The sequence below is a fragment of the Thunnus maccoyii genome, chromosome 20, assembly GCF_910596095.1.
Source record: "Thunnus maccoyii chromosome 20, fThuMac1.1, whole genome shotgun sequence".
NCBI classification, from domain to species: domain Eukaryota; kingdom Metazoa; phylum Chordata; class Actinopteri; order Scombriformes; family Scombridae; genus Thunnus; species Thunnus maccoyii.
Genome location: NC_056552.1, coordinates 5,911,464 through 5,929,927, shown reverse-complemented (window position 1 = coordinate 5,929,927; position 18,464 = coordinate 5,911,464). Strand labels below are relative to the sequence as shown.

Sequence of the window (18,464 nt, the reverse complement as noted above, 5' to 3'; positions counted from 1 at the left end):
CCGATCCTACAAGATAAAGTCTAAAGAGACTTAAGGATAGGTTCACAATTTTCAAGTCTGTTTAAAACAACAGTCAGGTGTCCATATGAACAGTGAAAGAGGTTTTCCTCGCTGTAATCATTCCTCCTGTTCATACATGGCTATTAAAAGATCCTTCAAATGTACTTTCGATGTAAGTGATAGAGGCCAAAATCCACTGTGTGTCCACACAGTCCTTTAAAAGTTGATGTGAAGCTTATATGAGGCTTCAGCAGTCTGAGTTAGTCATATCAAGTGGATATCTGACACATTTACAGTCTTTTTAGCATCAGATTCCCTCTTTGTGTTTCCATGGACAGTGTTTCCCTGTTGAGCTGCAGTGGAAATATAGTAACAAAAAGAAGGACTTTGGCACTAAAAAGACTGTAACGTTGAAAGATATCTACTTGATATGACTCATTTGGACAACTAAAGCTTCATATTACCTTCAAATAAACTTTAAAATACGTTTTTGCACAGAAGGAGGACTGTGGATTTTGTCCCCCATCACTTACACTGTAAGTGCATTATGAAGGGATCTTCAGTCAGTATGAACAGGAGGAATGATTACAGCTAGAAAAACATGTTTCAATGTTCATTCAGGCTCCTGACTGTTGTTTTAAGACAGACTTTGTGAACGTGTCCTTCAAATTCAAAAGGCCCATTACATCATTATAACAAAATAAATATTTTAGAAAATATATAACAATAACAAAATACAAATGATAACATAAATAATAAAATACATAAAACATGTAAAAAAAAAAAAAAAAAAAAAAAGATTTTTTTAATGAGGAAATTGAGTTCAAATATGATTGAAACCATAGACAGTATGGACTATATGGTTTAAACATGTACAGTCCATGTCATTTTTTTTTTCTTAGGAAGTCATGACCCGCCCTACTCCGTCTCTGATTGGCTTACCCTGATATTCTTACCCTATCTCTAACCAATCTCAGTCCTCATGACTAAACCCAACCAATCAAACAAACGAAGGCAACGAGAAGTAGCCAATCAGAGGCAGAGTAGGGCGAGTCATGAGTTCGCCACTTTAGGACAAAAAAATATGGCTTACACCGACATCAAGTGGTCATAAACGAAACGACCGTTACTGTTACTGATTTGCCTTAACTGAAAATGAAACTAAAAGTAAAGCCAGTAGCAGCTAACCAACCGTCGACTGAAAGGGGAAACACACGGTAAGACACACAAATTATGTATGATAACCGTAAGTTTATGGACATATTAATGTGCCACAGGTTTGTCCAGATAAATGTTAAACAACAGGAAGGACAGTAGTGACCTAAAATGTTTTTTACGAAGTGATATTGAAGTTGTAACACCAGCAAGTTAGCTTGCTACAGTATGTGCAAAAAACTAAACAGATGTTAGCTTGTGATTCATTCTAACGTTATGAAGTTATGAGCGTTCAAATGATATAATGTTACAGGTGTAGTTGATATTTTAACATGCGGAAAACGTCAGCTAATAGCACCTGGCTAACTGCTGATGGTGCTAATATTTCCACACCAGACTGCAAACAGAAAAGTCATAAAAGTAACAGTTTGAGGTGTGGTTTTTACCTCTCATGATGTTGCTTGATAACTTCTACAGCGCTACATTTATCTGACACCTGTACTTACTCTGAAGAACAAAATTTTACCTACAAGTTGTGGTGAAGAAGTATTCAGATCCTTTACTTAAGTAAAAGTACCAAGACACAAATGTAAAAATACTCCATTACAAGTAAAAGTCCTGCATGAACAATCCTACTACAGTAAAAGTACACAAGTATTATGAACTTGATGCAGTTAAAGTATTACAGTAAAAGTAGTGGTTTGGTCCCTCTGACTGATATTATATATAACATCATTAGATTATTAATACTGAATCATCAGTGTTAGAGCAGCATGTTACTGTGGTAGCTGCTGGAGGTGGAGCTAGTTTCAACTACTTTATATACAGTTAGCTAGTTTAGTCCAGTGGTTCCCAACCTAGGGGTCAGGTCCCTCCAAAGGGTCACCAGATAAATCTGAGGGGTCGTGAGATGATTAATGGGAGAGGAAAGAAGAAAAAACAAAGTTCTGATACACAAATCTGTTTTCAGTTTTTTGGACTTTTTCTCTAATCTTTGATTTTTGCTGAAATATTGGATCATTTGAACATTTATTGAAATGAAAGCATGTGAGAAGTTTAGAGGGAAAAATCACTATTTTTTGGAGCTGTTAACAACTCATAGACATGTGAAATGTGACCCCGACTACACACTGCTTTTTGTAAGACGTCAAAAGCCAAAAAGGTTGGAAACCACTGGTTTCATCTTTAACAACGAGTTGTATTTTAAAAGCTTGTTATATTATCCATTGTGTCAAATCTTCATCTGAAAAGTAACTAAAGCTGTCAAATAAATGTAGTGGAGTAGAAAGTACAATATTTCCCTCTGAAATGTGAGGGAGTGGAAGTATAAAGTAGTATCAAATGGAAATACTCAAGTAAAGTACAAGTACCTCAAAACTGTACTTAAGTACAGTACTTGAGTAAATGCACTCAGTTACTTTCCACCACTGCCTACAAAGCATAATGATCAACTCAGAAAATATAATGTATTGTTACAGATTAAAAACCCCAAAGTATATAAAATAGGTAAAATTAACATTATCTCAAACAGCTGCATTATTAAAGTGCTTCTTACATATTGTGTCTCACACACCTCCAATGAGTACTTTTACTTTTTTATGTTTAAGTACATTTTGCTCCCAATACTGCTGTACTTCTAAAGTTTGCAGGACTTTTGCTTTACTTGCAGTATTTAGTATAGTATACTATGCAGTATTTGATGCAGTACCACCAGCATAAAGTGATCACTAGGATGATCTATGTAATCAGTAGACTTTATAACTTTAATATGTGTGTTTCAGGATCAGATTCAGCTTCTTGCAGTCTGTCCGTCTACCAAAGGAAAATGAGGGAAGTGGCAGTATGCGGATCATTCATCCTTTTTTTTGACTTGGTGCTGAGTTCGGCACTGTGGGCTGGACTGGTGTTGCTGGAGTGCTCCAGCTGTGGTGGACTGGCAGGTGTGTGGGCCTTTGGGGCGGTAAAGTGGGCCGCTCTGCATTTTTTCACTCTTACACTGACTGATGGAAAGCCCGAGGCTGTGCTCCGCAGGTTGGTAGCGCTCCTCTGCCTTCTCTCTCCTGCGTTTGAAAGTGGACGGATACTCATGGCGCCTCCCTCGGAGCCTTACACCGGACCGACTCCTAACCTCAGCATGCTGCTCCTGGGGCCCTTGTCCTCATTAATGGCCTGTATGATTTGGGAAAAAGGCCTCTGCGGTGATGGAAAGATGAAAAAGGACGACCAGAACCTGGATACTAGGCGGTTGCTTATGAGGGTGTTAAAATACTTCAGACCAGACGTCCTTTACCTGATTGCGGCTTTCAGTTTCCTCATCTTAGGTGTCATCTGTGAGTGTGAAACATTGACATTCTACCGTATATGTTATGGTTTACCTGCATACATGACCTGATAGCATTTTACAAAGCATTAACTTTACAGTTATACATTTGCAAGATAATATATAAACCGTTAAAGGATAAAGATGACATTATTCTGTATTTTTCTTACTGTCAACAAATCCCATGAAAAGACCAAAACCAACAATGTGTTCGTCCGTCTTGAGATATTTTCTCCTGTGTTAGTAAATGGTGCGTTTGTTTGGGACTGTCTCCAGCTGTGGACTAATATACATTTAACGTTCTAGTGAAGGAAATCCTCATTGAGATTAAAAATATCTTTTTCAGGAGCGTCCTGGCAAAGAAAGGCAGCCATAACAATGAATACAGACAAACAACATAAAACAAATAACACAAAATATGTCTCAAAGTACATCACAATATCACAGTGAAACATGGCAGTCATAAAATATAATTCATTCCAATACAATCATACAACATATTACATCGTAAAGACACTTAGAACTCCTTAAAACAACCCAGTAGCTGTTAAATCCCCAAATAAGTGAAATAAAAGGAATAGGATCAGTCTAACCACAATTAACACATGAAACTAACACATGTAGATTCTAAAATACCCCAAAACATCAACATTTTAACCTGTTTAACCAGGAAGTCTCTTGAGATACATCATCTCTTTTACAAAGGAGACCTGGCCAACATGGTAGCGAACAACAGGTGTCACAAAGTTACACAAAAACACATTAATCAATCAACAATCACATCCAACACAACAGAAAAAGGTACATATGAACCTTTCTCTGTATTTTTAATGAGGTCCATTCATTTAACATGTATAAATTACAGTGATGAGGTTATATTCCTGGGTCAAGCCTAGTAACTAAAGTGGTGAGTCTGATACATGCATATATAGGTTATATAGGTTGTCTCTATAATCTAATACAGTTAAAAATGTGGGCTGAACAGGATTTTTTCTTGCAGCCAAGGTTAAAACGTAATTCTCAAAGAGGAACCAAATTTTGCCTAATTTAGTGCAGATCTGTTAATAAATAGTCCAGAGGAATGGAGAGCCTCGCTGTTCACACACTTCTGTTGGATAATTTTACAAAAGTGAGTGCTTTCAGGATGAGCAAAGGTGCTGCAAGATTTGTTCATTGACATTATTTATTGTATATTTTAATAAGGTTTTAAAAAGAGTCGAAAAGTTATGTTTTCAGACACATCCAAAAAACTTCAACACGCTGTGATTTTCCAGCTGAGTTTTCAGGTACAAGGTGAAGTCAGAAATGTCAGCTGTCAGATCAAACATTGGAAATATTTGTCAGTGTAAACAGAGCTCAAAGAAATGCCGATTTGTGATAAGCAATACTGTGAAATTTGAGTTCAATGTGACATCAAGAGACAAACAGATAAGACAGTTGGATCAATTCATTGTTGGTTTTTTGATCTTATCATGGAACATTAAATAAACTACAGAATATCCCCAGACTAGTCCTAAAAGGTGAAAACCGTGAGAAACATGATTCTCTTCTGGCTGAGAAAACGCTTCAAGCCTTGAATTTAAAAATACATGGTGGTTAAAGTAAAAACAGCTCTGATATTTTTGAGGCAACAGCAATTATATGAGATATTTGTTAGAAAGTTTAGCGATTACTTCAGTAAGAAGTAGGACTAACATTGTACAGTATAGAAGTTATCATTGCTATTCACCTAATCAGTGTCATTCATCTCTGCTAACAGGTGATACATTTATCCCGTGGTATCAGGGGAAGGTCATCGATATGCTAAAAGGTCAATTTCTTCATACAAATTTCTATTATGCGATCGGACAGCTGACTCTTGTCTCTCTTGGAAGGTAATGAAACCAAACTGTTTGTATATTTTCCTTTGTGTTCTCCTGATAACAACAACAACATAATGACTAATCAATCACCTGTCTGATCACAAAAACATAATTTTCAATGTCTCCATATTAACAGCGCTCTGTTCTCTGGCTTGAGAGGAGGCATATTTATGTGCTCCTTGGCTAGACTGAACAAGAGATTGAAGCATCTGCTATTCCACACCCTCCTGCAGCAGGAAGTGCACTTCTTTGACGAGAACAACCCTGGTGAGACGGACACAGTAAACACACGTCACTGTTATTATATTTCTTGAAATATAATAATGGTGGGTAAAGAAATCTGTTTTTGGAAGATGCCCTACACGGCCATTAGTATGTGGATACATGAACAGTACATCCATATGTGGTTGTTGAACATGTCATTGCATATTAATCTGCTGCTATGAGATTTTGGAGCCTGGCTACAGAGATTTGCTTTCATTTAGCCACAAGAGCATCAGTGTGGTCCAATACTGATGTTGGGGGGATAAAGCCTGGCTCAAGTTCTTCTACACCAAACTGGGAAAACCATTTCTTTATGGAGCTGGCTGTGGGTACAAGGGCATTGTCATGTTGAAACGGGGAAGAGCCAAACAAAGTTGGAAGCTCACCATTGTCTAAAATATTATTGTATGATGTAGCATTAAGATTTCCTTTTATTGGAACTAAGGGGTCCAAATCAAATCAAACAGCCTTAAACCACATACATTTGGCCATTATGGGAACCCAAAAGTTGTTGTTATTAGAGCTGCAACGATTAGTCAATTAATTGGCAACTATTTTGATAATCAATCAACAGTTTTAGTCTTTTTTTTTTTCTTACAGTTTCTCAAATGTGAAGCTCTGCTGCTTTTCCGTCTTTTCAACACGCAGGACGTCTTTCCTCCCGCCTGCACTCAGACGTGGACAGGATGGGCCGCACAGTCGCGCTGAACGCCAACGCGCTGGTTCGCAGCACAGTCAAAACCCTCCTCATGCTCACTGTGATGTTACGCCTGTCCTGGGAGCTCACTGTGCTCACCTGCATAGAGATGCCACTCCTGGCCATAATACAGAACAAATACATCACCTTGTCCAAGGTAGGTTTGATGAGATTGGACTCCTCTTAACTTAGAAAAAGTTGTATTGTGTTGCTGACATCATTCCTCTGTGAGGTACAGCAGTTTTTTCATCACAAGTCAATCGTCCTTTTCTTCAACAATGCATTCAAACACAGTTCTCCCAGCGAAGGTTGAGATTATGAATCACTTTGCTGATTGGAATTGATCAGTTCAGCTTAAAGATTCATAATCACTATGTAGCTTGTTCATTGTTTCTAAACTAAACAGTCACATCATTTATAATGTCGTCTATAGTGAGGTCAGCCTGTTTACATTCAGTTTAGTGCCAAACTAGGTCTAAGCAGTGTTTATAAGGTTAATAACTCACAGGGTATCAGTATCAGCAGGTCATGAAAAGTCATAAAGTATTGAACATGTGGTATTTAAAAGGCTTTAATTTAACTTGGTGAACCCTTCAGAAACCCTGAGCTCAGCAGCAACATATCTGCAACAGAGTTATCATTCGCCTGCTTGTAATAAGCTTTTAACCAGACTAGGAAGTAACTTACTGTGTACCACAACTGAGCTGACAAGAGTTCTGTCATCGTCCAGTAAGGGGAGTTCTAACACTGAAAGACACTGCTTCGGTCATGGGATGCTTCTCATTTGCCTCCTAGTTTTACTTACTTATGTCCTCGTGTCCTCCTGTTCCCTTGTGTCTTTTAGTCTAAAAATTGGGAGTTATATGAGAGTTGGTTTTGTTATGTATTTTATCCTCTTCTGTAAAACTAAAACTAAAAACTGCATTGCTGTTGTGATGCAGTTTCAGACTTCTGTGAAGGATTGTATTGGTTTGTCGTCGCTCAAGCCTCCTTAGGGATCGCTCCTCACTCCTCCCTCTGAACAGAGATAAGGGAAAGTCCTGGACTGATTTCCTGATCACCTGAGGAGGCATGAGCAGCACCCCAGGTGTTAAAGAGATGTTCCCACATCCACTTAACACCTCGTATTCCCAGATGGAAGTTAATGAACTGTACCAAACAATATGAAAGAACAGCAAGTGACGAACTGAATTGAAGAGTGACATGAAAGATGGAAGGAAGGAAGAAGGAAATGACTTGCAGCACATGTCAAGAAGAAGCATCAGTCTGCTCATGTGCAGCTCTTTGTCCACTGAGTCTGTCTTGTTTTCTTTGTGAAACAGGAGCTGAAAGACCAGATCCAGGAATGCCACGCTCAGAACAAAGATCTGGCCCACCAGACCATCAGCGGGATCCAAACAGTCCGCAGCTTTAAAGGAGAGAAAGATGAACTGAGGAGGTATAATAAGGCTCTGGACCAGATGGGCTCTATCAAGAGACAGTCAGGAATCTACAGTGCAGTTTTCCTCTTAATACGGAGGGTAAGATTGTTAAATGACTTATCAAGGAAGTTAAAAGACAGCTTTTAATTAAATGTAATGTCACAAGTATGGAAGCCCATTTCAACCGAGAGGACAAAGAGAATATGAAAAATTAGAAATGGTGAAAATAAAAATATGCATGTATGCAGATCATGAAATAAGACTTTGCATCAAAGCAGTTATTAAGTCAGTTTATTTGTCCATTTCACTTTTTTCATTTTATTATAAATTTATTATATTTCATCATAGTTCTGATTTTCAAAGGTTGCTTTTTATTTAGTTTTAGTTTGTTTTTTTGTTGTGAAAAAAAGGTTGTCAACAAATATTTTTTGTCATAGCTTCCATTGATGAAATGAACACTGCTGAACATGAACCGGACCAGAATGAAAATGCAAAAGTGTTTATTTTTTTCCTTTTTATCCAGACCAAGTGAACTAAACTACAAAGAGACCTTAGTATTTCATAATTTTGACTTACTGTATGTGAGTTCTTTTCTTTCTTGGCAGGTCTGGGCCTCCGTATCTTTGTGCTGCTCAAATCATGTTTCTATTTGGTGTTTTCAGTAGCATGTGTGATTTCTGTCGTTTAGTAAGTTGTTTTGTAAGTTGATTCATTTCTGTCTCTGTGCTCTTTTCATTCAGATGGTGAGTCCGGGGATAAAGATAATTATGCTATTACAGGCTCGCAGTCTCATCTCCTCCGGTCAGCTCAGCATCGGTAGTCTCGTGTCCTTTTTCTTGTACCAGAAGCCCATGTCAAACAATTTAAGGGTGAGATGAGCTACAAATATTACACACTGCAGAATCTCCTCTTTGTATTTGAGTTGTAAAATACTGTGTGTATATATATATATATATATATATAACTATAATACTGTTTTTATTGATGAAGATTGCTTGTTTTTGTCACAGGAGATTTTGTATTGCATTGGAGAGACCGTGTCAACAGTTGGAGTCATCTCCAAAGTGTTCGGCTATCTTGACAGAACACCGAAATGTAAGAAGGAGGGAGATTTGGCTCCCGAGAAGCTGCGGGGAGGAATTGTTTTCCAAAATGTCACCTTCACCTACCCGTCATCTCCTCAAGATAAACCTGCACTGAAGGTAACTGTTTAACAGACTTAAAGTTTAACACAGTGTCCTATTCTATCATTGCATTTAGAGTAGTGTTAAACATTAATCCACAGTTGGTCAGTGGATCATTACATTGTTAACGTGTTCTGTGCAGTCAGTTTCTATGGAGCTGAAGCCAGGGGAGATGACAGCGCTGGTGGGTCCATCGGGCAGCGGAAAGACTTCCTGTGTCAGCCTCCTGAAGAGGCTGTATGAACCTCAGGAAGGACAGATCCTGCTGGATGGAGAGCCACTGCACCATTACAAACACAAATACTTCCATCGAAAGGTACAGTCGACTCGGTGGAAGGAGGCTTAAATCACTGCCCCAAATAAAATCATGTAGGAATTAGAGAACAACCAGTATGTTGACTGACACTGGCTCATCGCAGATATATTATGTTGTGTCGGCGTATAAACCAGCCAATAAATTACAAGAAACTGAAGTACAGAAATACTGAAGATATGTCTTGAAACAGCGTCACCACTCTACAGTGACAAGTTTTTTAACTGTAAAACTTCCTGCCCAGCACATTTTACAGCCACCATTGTTAAAAAAACAAACTTAAAGGAACCTTATCAAAAAATTTTTATCAAAAAATGTTTTTGGTTGTTTAAAGAAAATTTATATCGGTCAATATGTCATCATATATCAGATTATTTAAACTCTCAAATTTGGAATCGCTCTCAAAAATCTTGTATTTTGTTACATCTGGCACAAACGTCCACTTGAACTCAAGGATGAACTGATTAGAATTTGGGGAGTCAAAGGTCAAAAGGTCACCATGAGCTCACAAACCACGTTTTTGGCCATAACTCAAGAATTCAAAGTTTCACACAAATGTCTAATAGGATAAAATAATGAAGTGATGACATTTTATATCCAAAAGGTCAAAGGTCAACTTCTCTGTGACATCATAATGTGCTGCAAAAACACTTTTCTGGCCGTTATTCAACGCCATAACTCAGGAGCTGAGGGGGAGATCGTGACCATATTTCACATTTGCTCAGATACTGAACTGTTGACACTAATCTCGGGTTCCCATCTTGAAACTGTGGTGATTGTTTAGATCTTCTGTGCTGCCGGGTTCAAGATGTGTGTGAAACATCCACGTTTTAGAATTTGTAGCTTCTTTGCAGCAACATCCATATCTGAAGCATCGTCTACTGTCATGGCTACAACTATGTGTTCTGTCAGAATCAGCTTTATTGGCCAAACATGTGAACACATAGAAGGAAAACACACTTAATACCTTTTATTAAATTCCTTCAAAGTCTTCACTACAAATATTATATGAGTCTGGACAGACATGGATGTAAACTGCAACTTTGGTTGGCAGAAGAATACCACCAGGAGGCAGTATTTCTACTTTTGTCTTTTTTGTGTGTAGATTGTCGTAAGTGAAGTTTATTTATAAAACCTTTCTAGATCAGTCGTCACAAAATGCTTCACAATACAAACAAGACATAAAATACAAACACAATTTCACAGCAATAGATAAAGTATAGATGAAATACATTAAACTAAACAATGATAATTGTGCCATTCACTGCATCATCATCCAGCAGTGTGTTTATATGCACTTCAGTAACCAAGTTACAGTCGGCTTTCTTCAGAAAACTGAATTCTTAACTGTTGTGTAAACGAGAAACCTGGTTACAAAAGAAATGCGTCATGTCTATTAATCCAAAGCTCATACTGGTACCAGGGTTGCACGAATGTTGCATTCAAGTCATGTATATATAGATCGTAATTACAAGCAGCCAAGTGGGAAAAACTGTTCCTGTCAGAGTTGCAATATCAGGAATTTCTGACAGCTGTGATATCTCCCACTCTGCAAAAAGAAACACAGATGTGTCAAGAAACTGGTGGCAAAATGGTTGCATAATCACTGACAGCTACATCTAAATAAAATCCAATATTAACACTAATACAATTCAGATAAAAAGGAGCTATACACTGTTTATTTGTATATTTGGTTTTACTTGTTAACAAACTGCTACAAACATTATAACATAACAAAAAAGCATATTTAGTGTATTAATCTGGTGTTACTCGTCATAAGAGGAGGTTTCTGTTGGTTTTCTGTTTCTATGCCTAAAGGCTCGTCTCATTTGAAAAGTTTTCCTGCTAATTTATTCCCGTCTCTCGGCCTCAGGGCTTCTTCAGTGAGCTTCTCAGTGTGAGGATGTGAAGACTGAAATGTTTTTGGCTGTTTTAATCCCCTTTGTTCAAATGTATAAAACACTCTGAGTTTTGTGAGTGCGGATTATTTCTTCCACTCCTGTAACAGTTGGTTCAGTTAGATGCAGCGATCTGGAAAAAAAAACCTGACATAAGGAGCAGCTTGTTGAACACGTTTCCTTCAATCAAGAGACTTTGTGCTAAAAATGAATTGAGAAATACAAACCTGCAGATCTGTGACTCAGACAGTTGGTCTTCACCAAATCTGATTTACATTTGCTAAAACATCATATTTGCACTATATTTACTCCATAAATAATGATCCTGTCCACCAGCGCTGCACTGATGCTAATATGTGTTTCAACTTCATTTCTTTTAGGTGGCCGTGGTATCCCAGAATCCTGTGCTGTTCTCTGGCTCACTGAGATACAACATTGGATACGGCCTGAAGGGCTGCACCATAGAGAAGGTGAAAGAAGCTGCAGAGAAGGCCAACGTAGATGCCTTCATCTCTGAGCTGGACGATGAATATGACACAGGTACGCAGGTGTCACACACATAAAGAGTACAAATAGATTACTATAGTTGGGCATTAATTGTGCTAAAATAAAACTTTTTTAATGCAGGACCCATTAAAACCAATCAGCTCTGAATGCTACAAATAGTTATATTTTTTAATCATCATTTAATCTAATAATTCATTTAATTTAATCTTTAATTTAATCATATTCTAGGATAGGAGTCTAAGATGAAGTTAACTGTCTATTGTCATTGTTTCATTACTGATTTTATTGTCCATTTAATCTAATTAAGGTGCCTTAGTATGTAGGTGTTTTGGTGTGTTAATAGTCCCTTTAATGCAAGAGTAAAGTCATCACATATAATGTTTTTGGACTAATGTATAAGGACATTTAAACAAATGAAAATACACTTATGCTAGAGATATTTTCATATGTTTAATAAACTTACTTTGTAGGAATTTGTTGATTTGTAAACATTACACAGTAAAAAAAACAGCAGTTAACAGACAGAAAATACTTACTGTAAGTCTGTAAATGTACAACAGAGATAGTAACATCATGTGTGGATAAAACACAGACAGCTGCATCAACCTTAATCAACCTTACAGCAGCCATACAGCCCATGGCCTTAAAGTGACATGTTAACGTGTTTGTTATACAACCAGTTGTTTCAGGGTAAGTGCAACTATGGAAGCGAGATGTTCTGGTTTTTTTACTGCGGAGTATTTTACCTGAAGGGGGATGATTGAATAGAAGGTTTGTTGGGTCTGAGGAGTCCTTTAAAATGTAAAAACCTGTCCGCTGAGTGTGGATGCGGTATAGTTCAGAAATGCTGGGGAGTTCACAGCCAGTTATTTTTGAAGCTGTGCACTGGATGGGCTGTGTACCATACAGTTACTGAGAGAGTGAGCACACTTTCTGTTACCGCTCTGTAGAACTGTAACATTGCAACCTTTTGATGCTCCAGATTTCCTCATCTGTCTTAAAAAGAATAGTCTTTGGTTAGCTTTTTTCAAGTTGTCCTCCCATTTCAGGGGAGAGGAGATTGTAGTCCCGAAGAATGTGTTATGACCCACTCTGATCCACCACTCATACAATAACAGACAGAGTTGGAAAAGTAGTTTAATATTAACTTTTAACAGACATGGTCGTGGCAGACATGATTCGATGAGGGGAAAGTCTTTGTTTATAGCTGACGGGCAGCGATGAAAGGCCACAATGCAGAAAGTAACTGTTTTGGTGGTAATTTAATGATTGACTGAAAAACGGGACGGCAGGAATGGGTACATGCTTCAACAGTTTGAATAATCTATAATCAATATATCCATTGTTTGCGTTCACAGATATAGGAGAATGTGGTGGCAAGCTTTCAGGCGGACAGAAGCAGTGCATCGCCATCGTCAGAGCTCTGGTTCGAGATCCGCAGGTCATCATACTGGACGAGGCCACCAGCAAACTGGATGTTGACGCGCAGCACACTGTAAGTAAAACATGGTCATAACATAACAGGAGCTCATTGATTATTATATTTTTCCATTACAGTTATCCCATTTACACCAGACGCAATCTGAATCTGGATACGTTATGAAGTGTTATCTCAATTCAGTCCATATTGCGATCGGGTCTCAATATGCAGATTAGGTAGGTGGAGCTGTCAGACTTCTCAACAAACGTGTCCCAACACCTTGAATTAAGCAGCACATTTCCTTCTTGCTACATGGACGTACATCATCTATTTTTAAGTAACGTCTTACGAGGGAAGATACACCGCCTACTACCTGTCGCTTTTTTACAGATAGCAGGAAGAGGTGGAGTAAGATGACCTTTAAACTTGTTTTTTTGTTGTTGTGGCCAAACTGTACAGATTGCACTCACACCTGGCTGAGATCTGATGACAAGCCATGGTATTAACATGTGATTTATATCTGGATAAATTATCTAGATAAGGGGGAAAAAAGCACAAAAAAACTGAATTTGAAAGTTTATTCTTGGAAATATTAACTGACAAAACCACCACAAAGTTTATTTGTCCCCAGTTGGTTTGGGAATATACAGTGAAACATAGGACACCAATACACAAACAGATTATATAAATACAAAGTAAAAACAGGTGAAAAAAATAGAGCACAAAAGTTAAAACAATTAAAAAATATACAAATTATTAAATATTTAAAATATAGATCTTGAGTGGATATATTTGCCTCTGTTATCTTTTCTTCACAGAGTTTATATGAGAGATGACAGAGAGGTATGAAAGAGGTTTTATAGACTAAACTGTATATTTAGTTTTGGCTAAAGGAAACATTGAATAGACGGAAAAAACTGTTAAACAAAACAGACTTTTCTGTTGCGTGCCAGTGATTTTGCTGCAGAAATGTCTCTTTAACATTAAACATTCATGACTAAATAAACAACTATTTAAGTTTAAGTTTGGAGAAAGAAGAAACTGTCTTAACCCTCAGAAAGTCAGTCAGTCTGTTCTATCCAGACTGTCAGATTTGATGGACGGTGGTCGGGCAACATCAGCAGATGTAAATATTGCTGAATCCTGATTGTTGCATCCTGTTGTTGAGTCCTGCCTACGTCAAACCAGTGAGCAGAGCACAGAGACAAAAAGAAATAAAGAAAACTCCTGTTTTCCGTTTTGCATAAATTTAAGCCTCCAGGGCTTTGAATGCAAAGTGGGAATGCTATCAGACCACATCTGGAGGTGGTCTGTGTCGCTTTGTGATTAGATCTTAACCAGGTGTAAATACCATCTGCATTCCCAAGAAAAAAAACCCACCGAAAAGGTTAAAAGGTCACTCTCTCTCTAACCCTTCCTCTGTTAAAGATATCTGAGTACAGACCTTACAAGAACACTGCATTTTTAAATGGGGTCCAGATTAGAGCCTTTATACCATTTTTACACTATACAATACCTCAAACCATTTCCATTAGTCATTACCGTGTTTACCGCCGTTTTCAGAGGACATCATGAACACAACACAGTTCTCCCGTCTTTATTAGCTGTTTTATTTTGAGAAACCACAAGAAAACGCCTTTTTAACCTGTCAAACAGGAACAGCAGAACCAGACAACCAGCTCTTCTGTGGTGTTTGTTAGTATTCATGTGGAGGTGGTGCACAGACAGGCGGGTGGTGCTACAGTGTTTATGTTCTAATGTTCCTGTTTTTTAACTATTAACATTTTTGCTCTTCAGAAAGTATTATAAACAGATGGTGGGATAACAAACTCTGACTGTGAAAGAATCCAAACATGTCACACACTAAAATTCAATTCATGAAAGTCTGAGAGGTGAAATATTGTAGATACAGTGATTACAAGTGCAGATTCTTTAACAATTAATATCCAACACAAATCAGGATATGCATAGAATCTCAGAGAAAGAGACATTTAAGTCATCTCAAGTCAACTGTCTCAAACTTTAAACAACCAGCCGGCTTTTGTTTGTGGTGTTTTTTGTGTTTTTGATGTCACTTAATTTGCAGGATGCAGCAATATATAGTACTCTGTTCAGTTTGATCGGTTTGATTAAGCCCAAAGCAATCATCGTGAGAAGTAATTTAAGGTAATGCTTTATTTTACAGGTTCTTTAATTTTATACTAATTTCCTGGAAGTGTTTTGGTTAATTTGCAGATATTTAAAGGCACATTTTAGGACATTTTACAGAAAGGGTGGTGCAATTTGCTAAGAGAAATGGAAAAAAAGTGTTAAGTTGGTTTATATTTGGGTTGTAGTTCTTAATTCTTAAAATCATTAATAACTTAGATTCTTAACACTTCATCAACAGAAGTGTAGTTTTGTGTGTCAAACAATATATAAGCATAATAGGTTGTTATAGCAATGCAAAAAATAGCAAAAAAGTTCTTCTTAATGACCATTAAACAATAGAGACCAGAGCCTAAGTATCAAAATTTAACAGAATTTATTTTCTTGTACAAGAAGGAACGTTTCACAATGCAACACACAGGATGAGGTTACAAAGAAAAAGGCTTATAACAGGTTTTATACACCTTAAGTGGACGTTACAGTTCTTTTCTTAATCTATCAAAATACAGACTTATAGATAACGTCATGTCTGTTTTCAGTTCTCCTGTCCTGGAACCATCTTGCCCAACTGATCCCCAGATGACATGTCTCACCCTTTTTTCCAACGAATTTTAATTTCTACATCTTCCTCTCTACAAACATAATGCTGAACTTCCTTTAACTGTAGCTGATGAGTCTGCTGATGTTGCAGAGTTGCAGTACAAGACAGCAACAATTCATCATGATCTATGTAAAATAGTAGCACACATACACAGTGTAATCATCATTTTTATATCACAGACCCCTTACTTTCTACTAATGTCCAGGACATTTTTTCAACAATTTCCTAAAAGTAGCTGCTGTGTAACTGTTAATTCTTAAGACATTTATAGTTTGACTACACACTGAGTATTTTGTGTCTGCTTCAGAATTGTTAAGAGTCTAATTTATAAAGAATTTTTGAAAATTAACATGATTATTATTAATATGAATCCAAATATGAGTTTGAACTTAAAAACTAAATCATTTCTTAGAATTTTTACCAAATTGCACCACCCTTTCTATAAAATGTCCTAAAAATCAACCATTTAATACTTTCAAATTACACAGAAAATTTCCAGGAAATTTGTATGAAATGAAAGAACCTGTGAAATAAAGCATATCCTAATTTAACTGTATTGTAGCACTGATAGTCAGAAAAGTTTGATTATTATTGTGATAATACCATTTACCGTGATATTTTTGGCCACAAATGTAGCATGAAAATTTGACACCAGCACATCTTTAGTACAGATGAATCTGATAGCATCAGAGTAGGGATTTCTGGTACAACTTCACTTAAATCCAACGTGCACGGAGAAGAGAAATAATCTGAAGAAGTCAAAAAGCAACACTTGAAGAACATCTTTTCATCAGGTCAGGTGTTGGTTTTATGTATAACAAGTGTTGCAGGAGTTTTAACCTCCTCGATCTGACAGTGTTTGGTGGTGCATGTAGACCTCCTTTTTCACATTTCCAGACAAGATATCCAGATACAGATATCCGTAACTTGGCATTTCACTGTTGGTTTCTGTATCTCAGGTGCTGCAGGAGTTTCTGTCTTGTGGTCGGACAGTTCTGGTGGTGGCTCATCAGCTGAAGACTGTGGAGAAGGCAGATCACATCATCTTCATGGAGAAGGGCGTAGTCGTGGAGGAGGGGACTGACGAACAGCTCATGGCCAAGAGAGGACGCTACTATCGTCAGAAAGAGGAACTGTTCTCTTCAGTCAGCTGAGAAAAAGGCTCAGTTTGTGCTAGTTTCAGTTAGTTTTGCTTTCGACGGGCCGACACCCATTAACCGATGACTAACCGGTTAATTTTTAAGAAAAGTTGTGACGTATTTTTCGTTTGTGAGAGCTGTCCGACAGTCGGCGGTCAGAACTAACGTTAGCCTGACTTTTAGCTCATCCTTCTTCTCCTCAAAGTGTTTTAAATGAGTTTAGTCACAGTAGCTCTCAATGGCATAAGGTACTCGGGCTCAAGGTATAAATATAAATGATAATACGACCCTGCTTATAAGATGACCCCCCCCCCTTTTCCACCAGCTGTTTTTTTAAAAATAACATTACTTTTTGAATATGACTTACATCATAGCATAGTTACATACTCACACACTCTCCTGCCAGGCTCTTGGAAGTGGTAAACAAATTATTTTCTCCGGCAGTTAGCATTTATAAGGCTGCTTGTTTATCTTTTTGAGCTCCTTATCATCTGTCCAGTGGTATTTGGCAGCTTGACATATTCTGTTTCTGCAGTAGAGACCTCTGAAGATGCTTTGGATTCGTTTTCACTTGTCATGAATTTATTTCCTCCGTGGCAGAAAAACATGTTACACGAGGCTTCAGAAACTCCTGCGGGTTAAACTGGACTAACAAAATACTTTTAGGGCTGACTGACCCTAACACTCTCACTGTAAACAGACTTTAGGACACTTTCCTAGCAACATTAATGCTACACACAACCCATAATGCAACACTCCATGTAGAAGAAGATATTGTGAACACATCACTGTCTAGCTGTTAGCGGAGTGTGTATGCAAATTAACCTGTAGACTGACATGAGTAACCGGTAAAAAACATTCTTGGCAGTTAAGCGATTAGTTTGTACGTATGCTTAAAACTGGGTGACTGAAATGTGTAAATAATTCTCCTCACCTGGTAACCTGCTTGTTTTTCATCATGTACGGTGTGAGGATATTTGTTTGTGCAAAAATTATCTATATGAAGGGGTATGAACATGTATGTTTCATGTGTGCCAAATATGAGTATTATTTATGTTTTTACTTGTCTGTCGTAAAGATCTCAGAGTTGGATGTCATCAGACTGACCAGAGAACAGTTATGTCACCATGACAACAGACACATCAGACTGATGTTAAAAGTTTACTTTAAATGGATCTCTAATGTTCCAGTGAGTTCATCAATTATGAGTTTTCTTTTAATGCACTTTTGTTCTCAGAAAAAAAGATTTAAATTTTGCAGGTGGAGGAATGTCTTTACCATCATGATGTTGTTTTAAGATGTTTTAAAAATGTTTTAAGACATATAAACACTCTACATTGATTATTAATTTGTGTCTAATATGGTTTTTCTAGTTTAATTATGATGTCTCCACCTTCACTGTAAAGTCAATTCTCAGTGTTTGTGCTCTGGAAGCTTCAAGTTTCCACATCACACTTGTTTAAGTTGCATAATGAACCAGGATTGGCTCCAAACTAGTTGTGATGTCACAAATCATGCTCGTAGGTCCACGTGTT

The 18,464-nt window shown here is 37.5% G+C and overlaps 1 protein-coding gene across 1 annotated transcript; it reads left to right on the top strand.

Moving 5' to 3' along the window:
- The first annotated feature begins 1,081 nt into the window (after window positions 1-1,081).
- On the top strand, window positions 1,082-17,383 carry tap2t (transporter associated with antigen processing, subunit type t, teleost specific). The gene is made up of 12 exons (XM_042398244.1): window positions 1,082-1,217; window positions 2,937-3,485; window positions 5,235-5,349; window positions 5,474-5,604; window positions 6,250-6,455; window positions 7,621-7,818; window positions 8,460-8,588; window positions 8,730-8,921; window positions 9,046-9,219; window positions 11,495-11,654; window positions 12,980-13,116; window positions 16,750-17,383. The coding sequence occupies exons 2-12, from the start codon at window positions 2,981-2,983 to the stop codon at window positions 16,942-16,944; spliced, it is 2,142 nt and encodes a 713-aa protein (XP_042254178.1). The 5' UTR covers window positions 1,082-1,217; window positions 2,937-2,980; the 3' UTR covers window positions 16,945-17,383.
- Window positions 17,384-18,464: the final 1,081 nt, after the last annotated feature.

Bases quoted from the DNA above. Each gene is read 5' to 3' on its own strand.
- tap2t (XM_042398244.1), top strand. From the start codon at position 2,981: ATGAGGGAAGTGGCAGTATGCGGATCATTCATCCTTTTTTTTGACTTG. The intron at 7,819-8,459 runs GTAAGATTGTTA...CTTTTCATTCAG, and splicing joins TTTTCCTCTTAATACGGAGG to ATGGTGAGTCCGGGGATAAA. The intron at 8,589-8,729 runs GTGAGATGAGCT...TTTTTGTCACAG, and splicing joins CCATGTCAAACAATTTAAGG to GAGATTTTGTATTGCATTGG.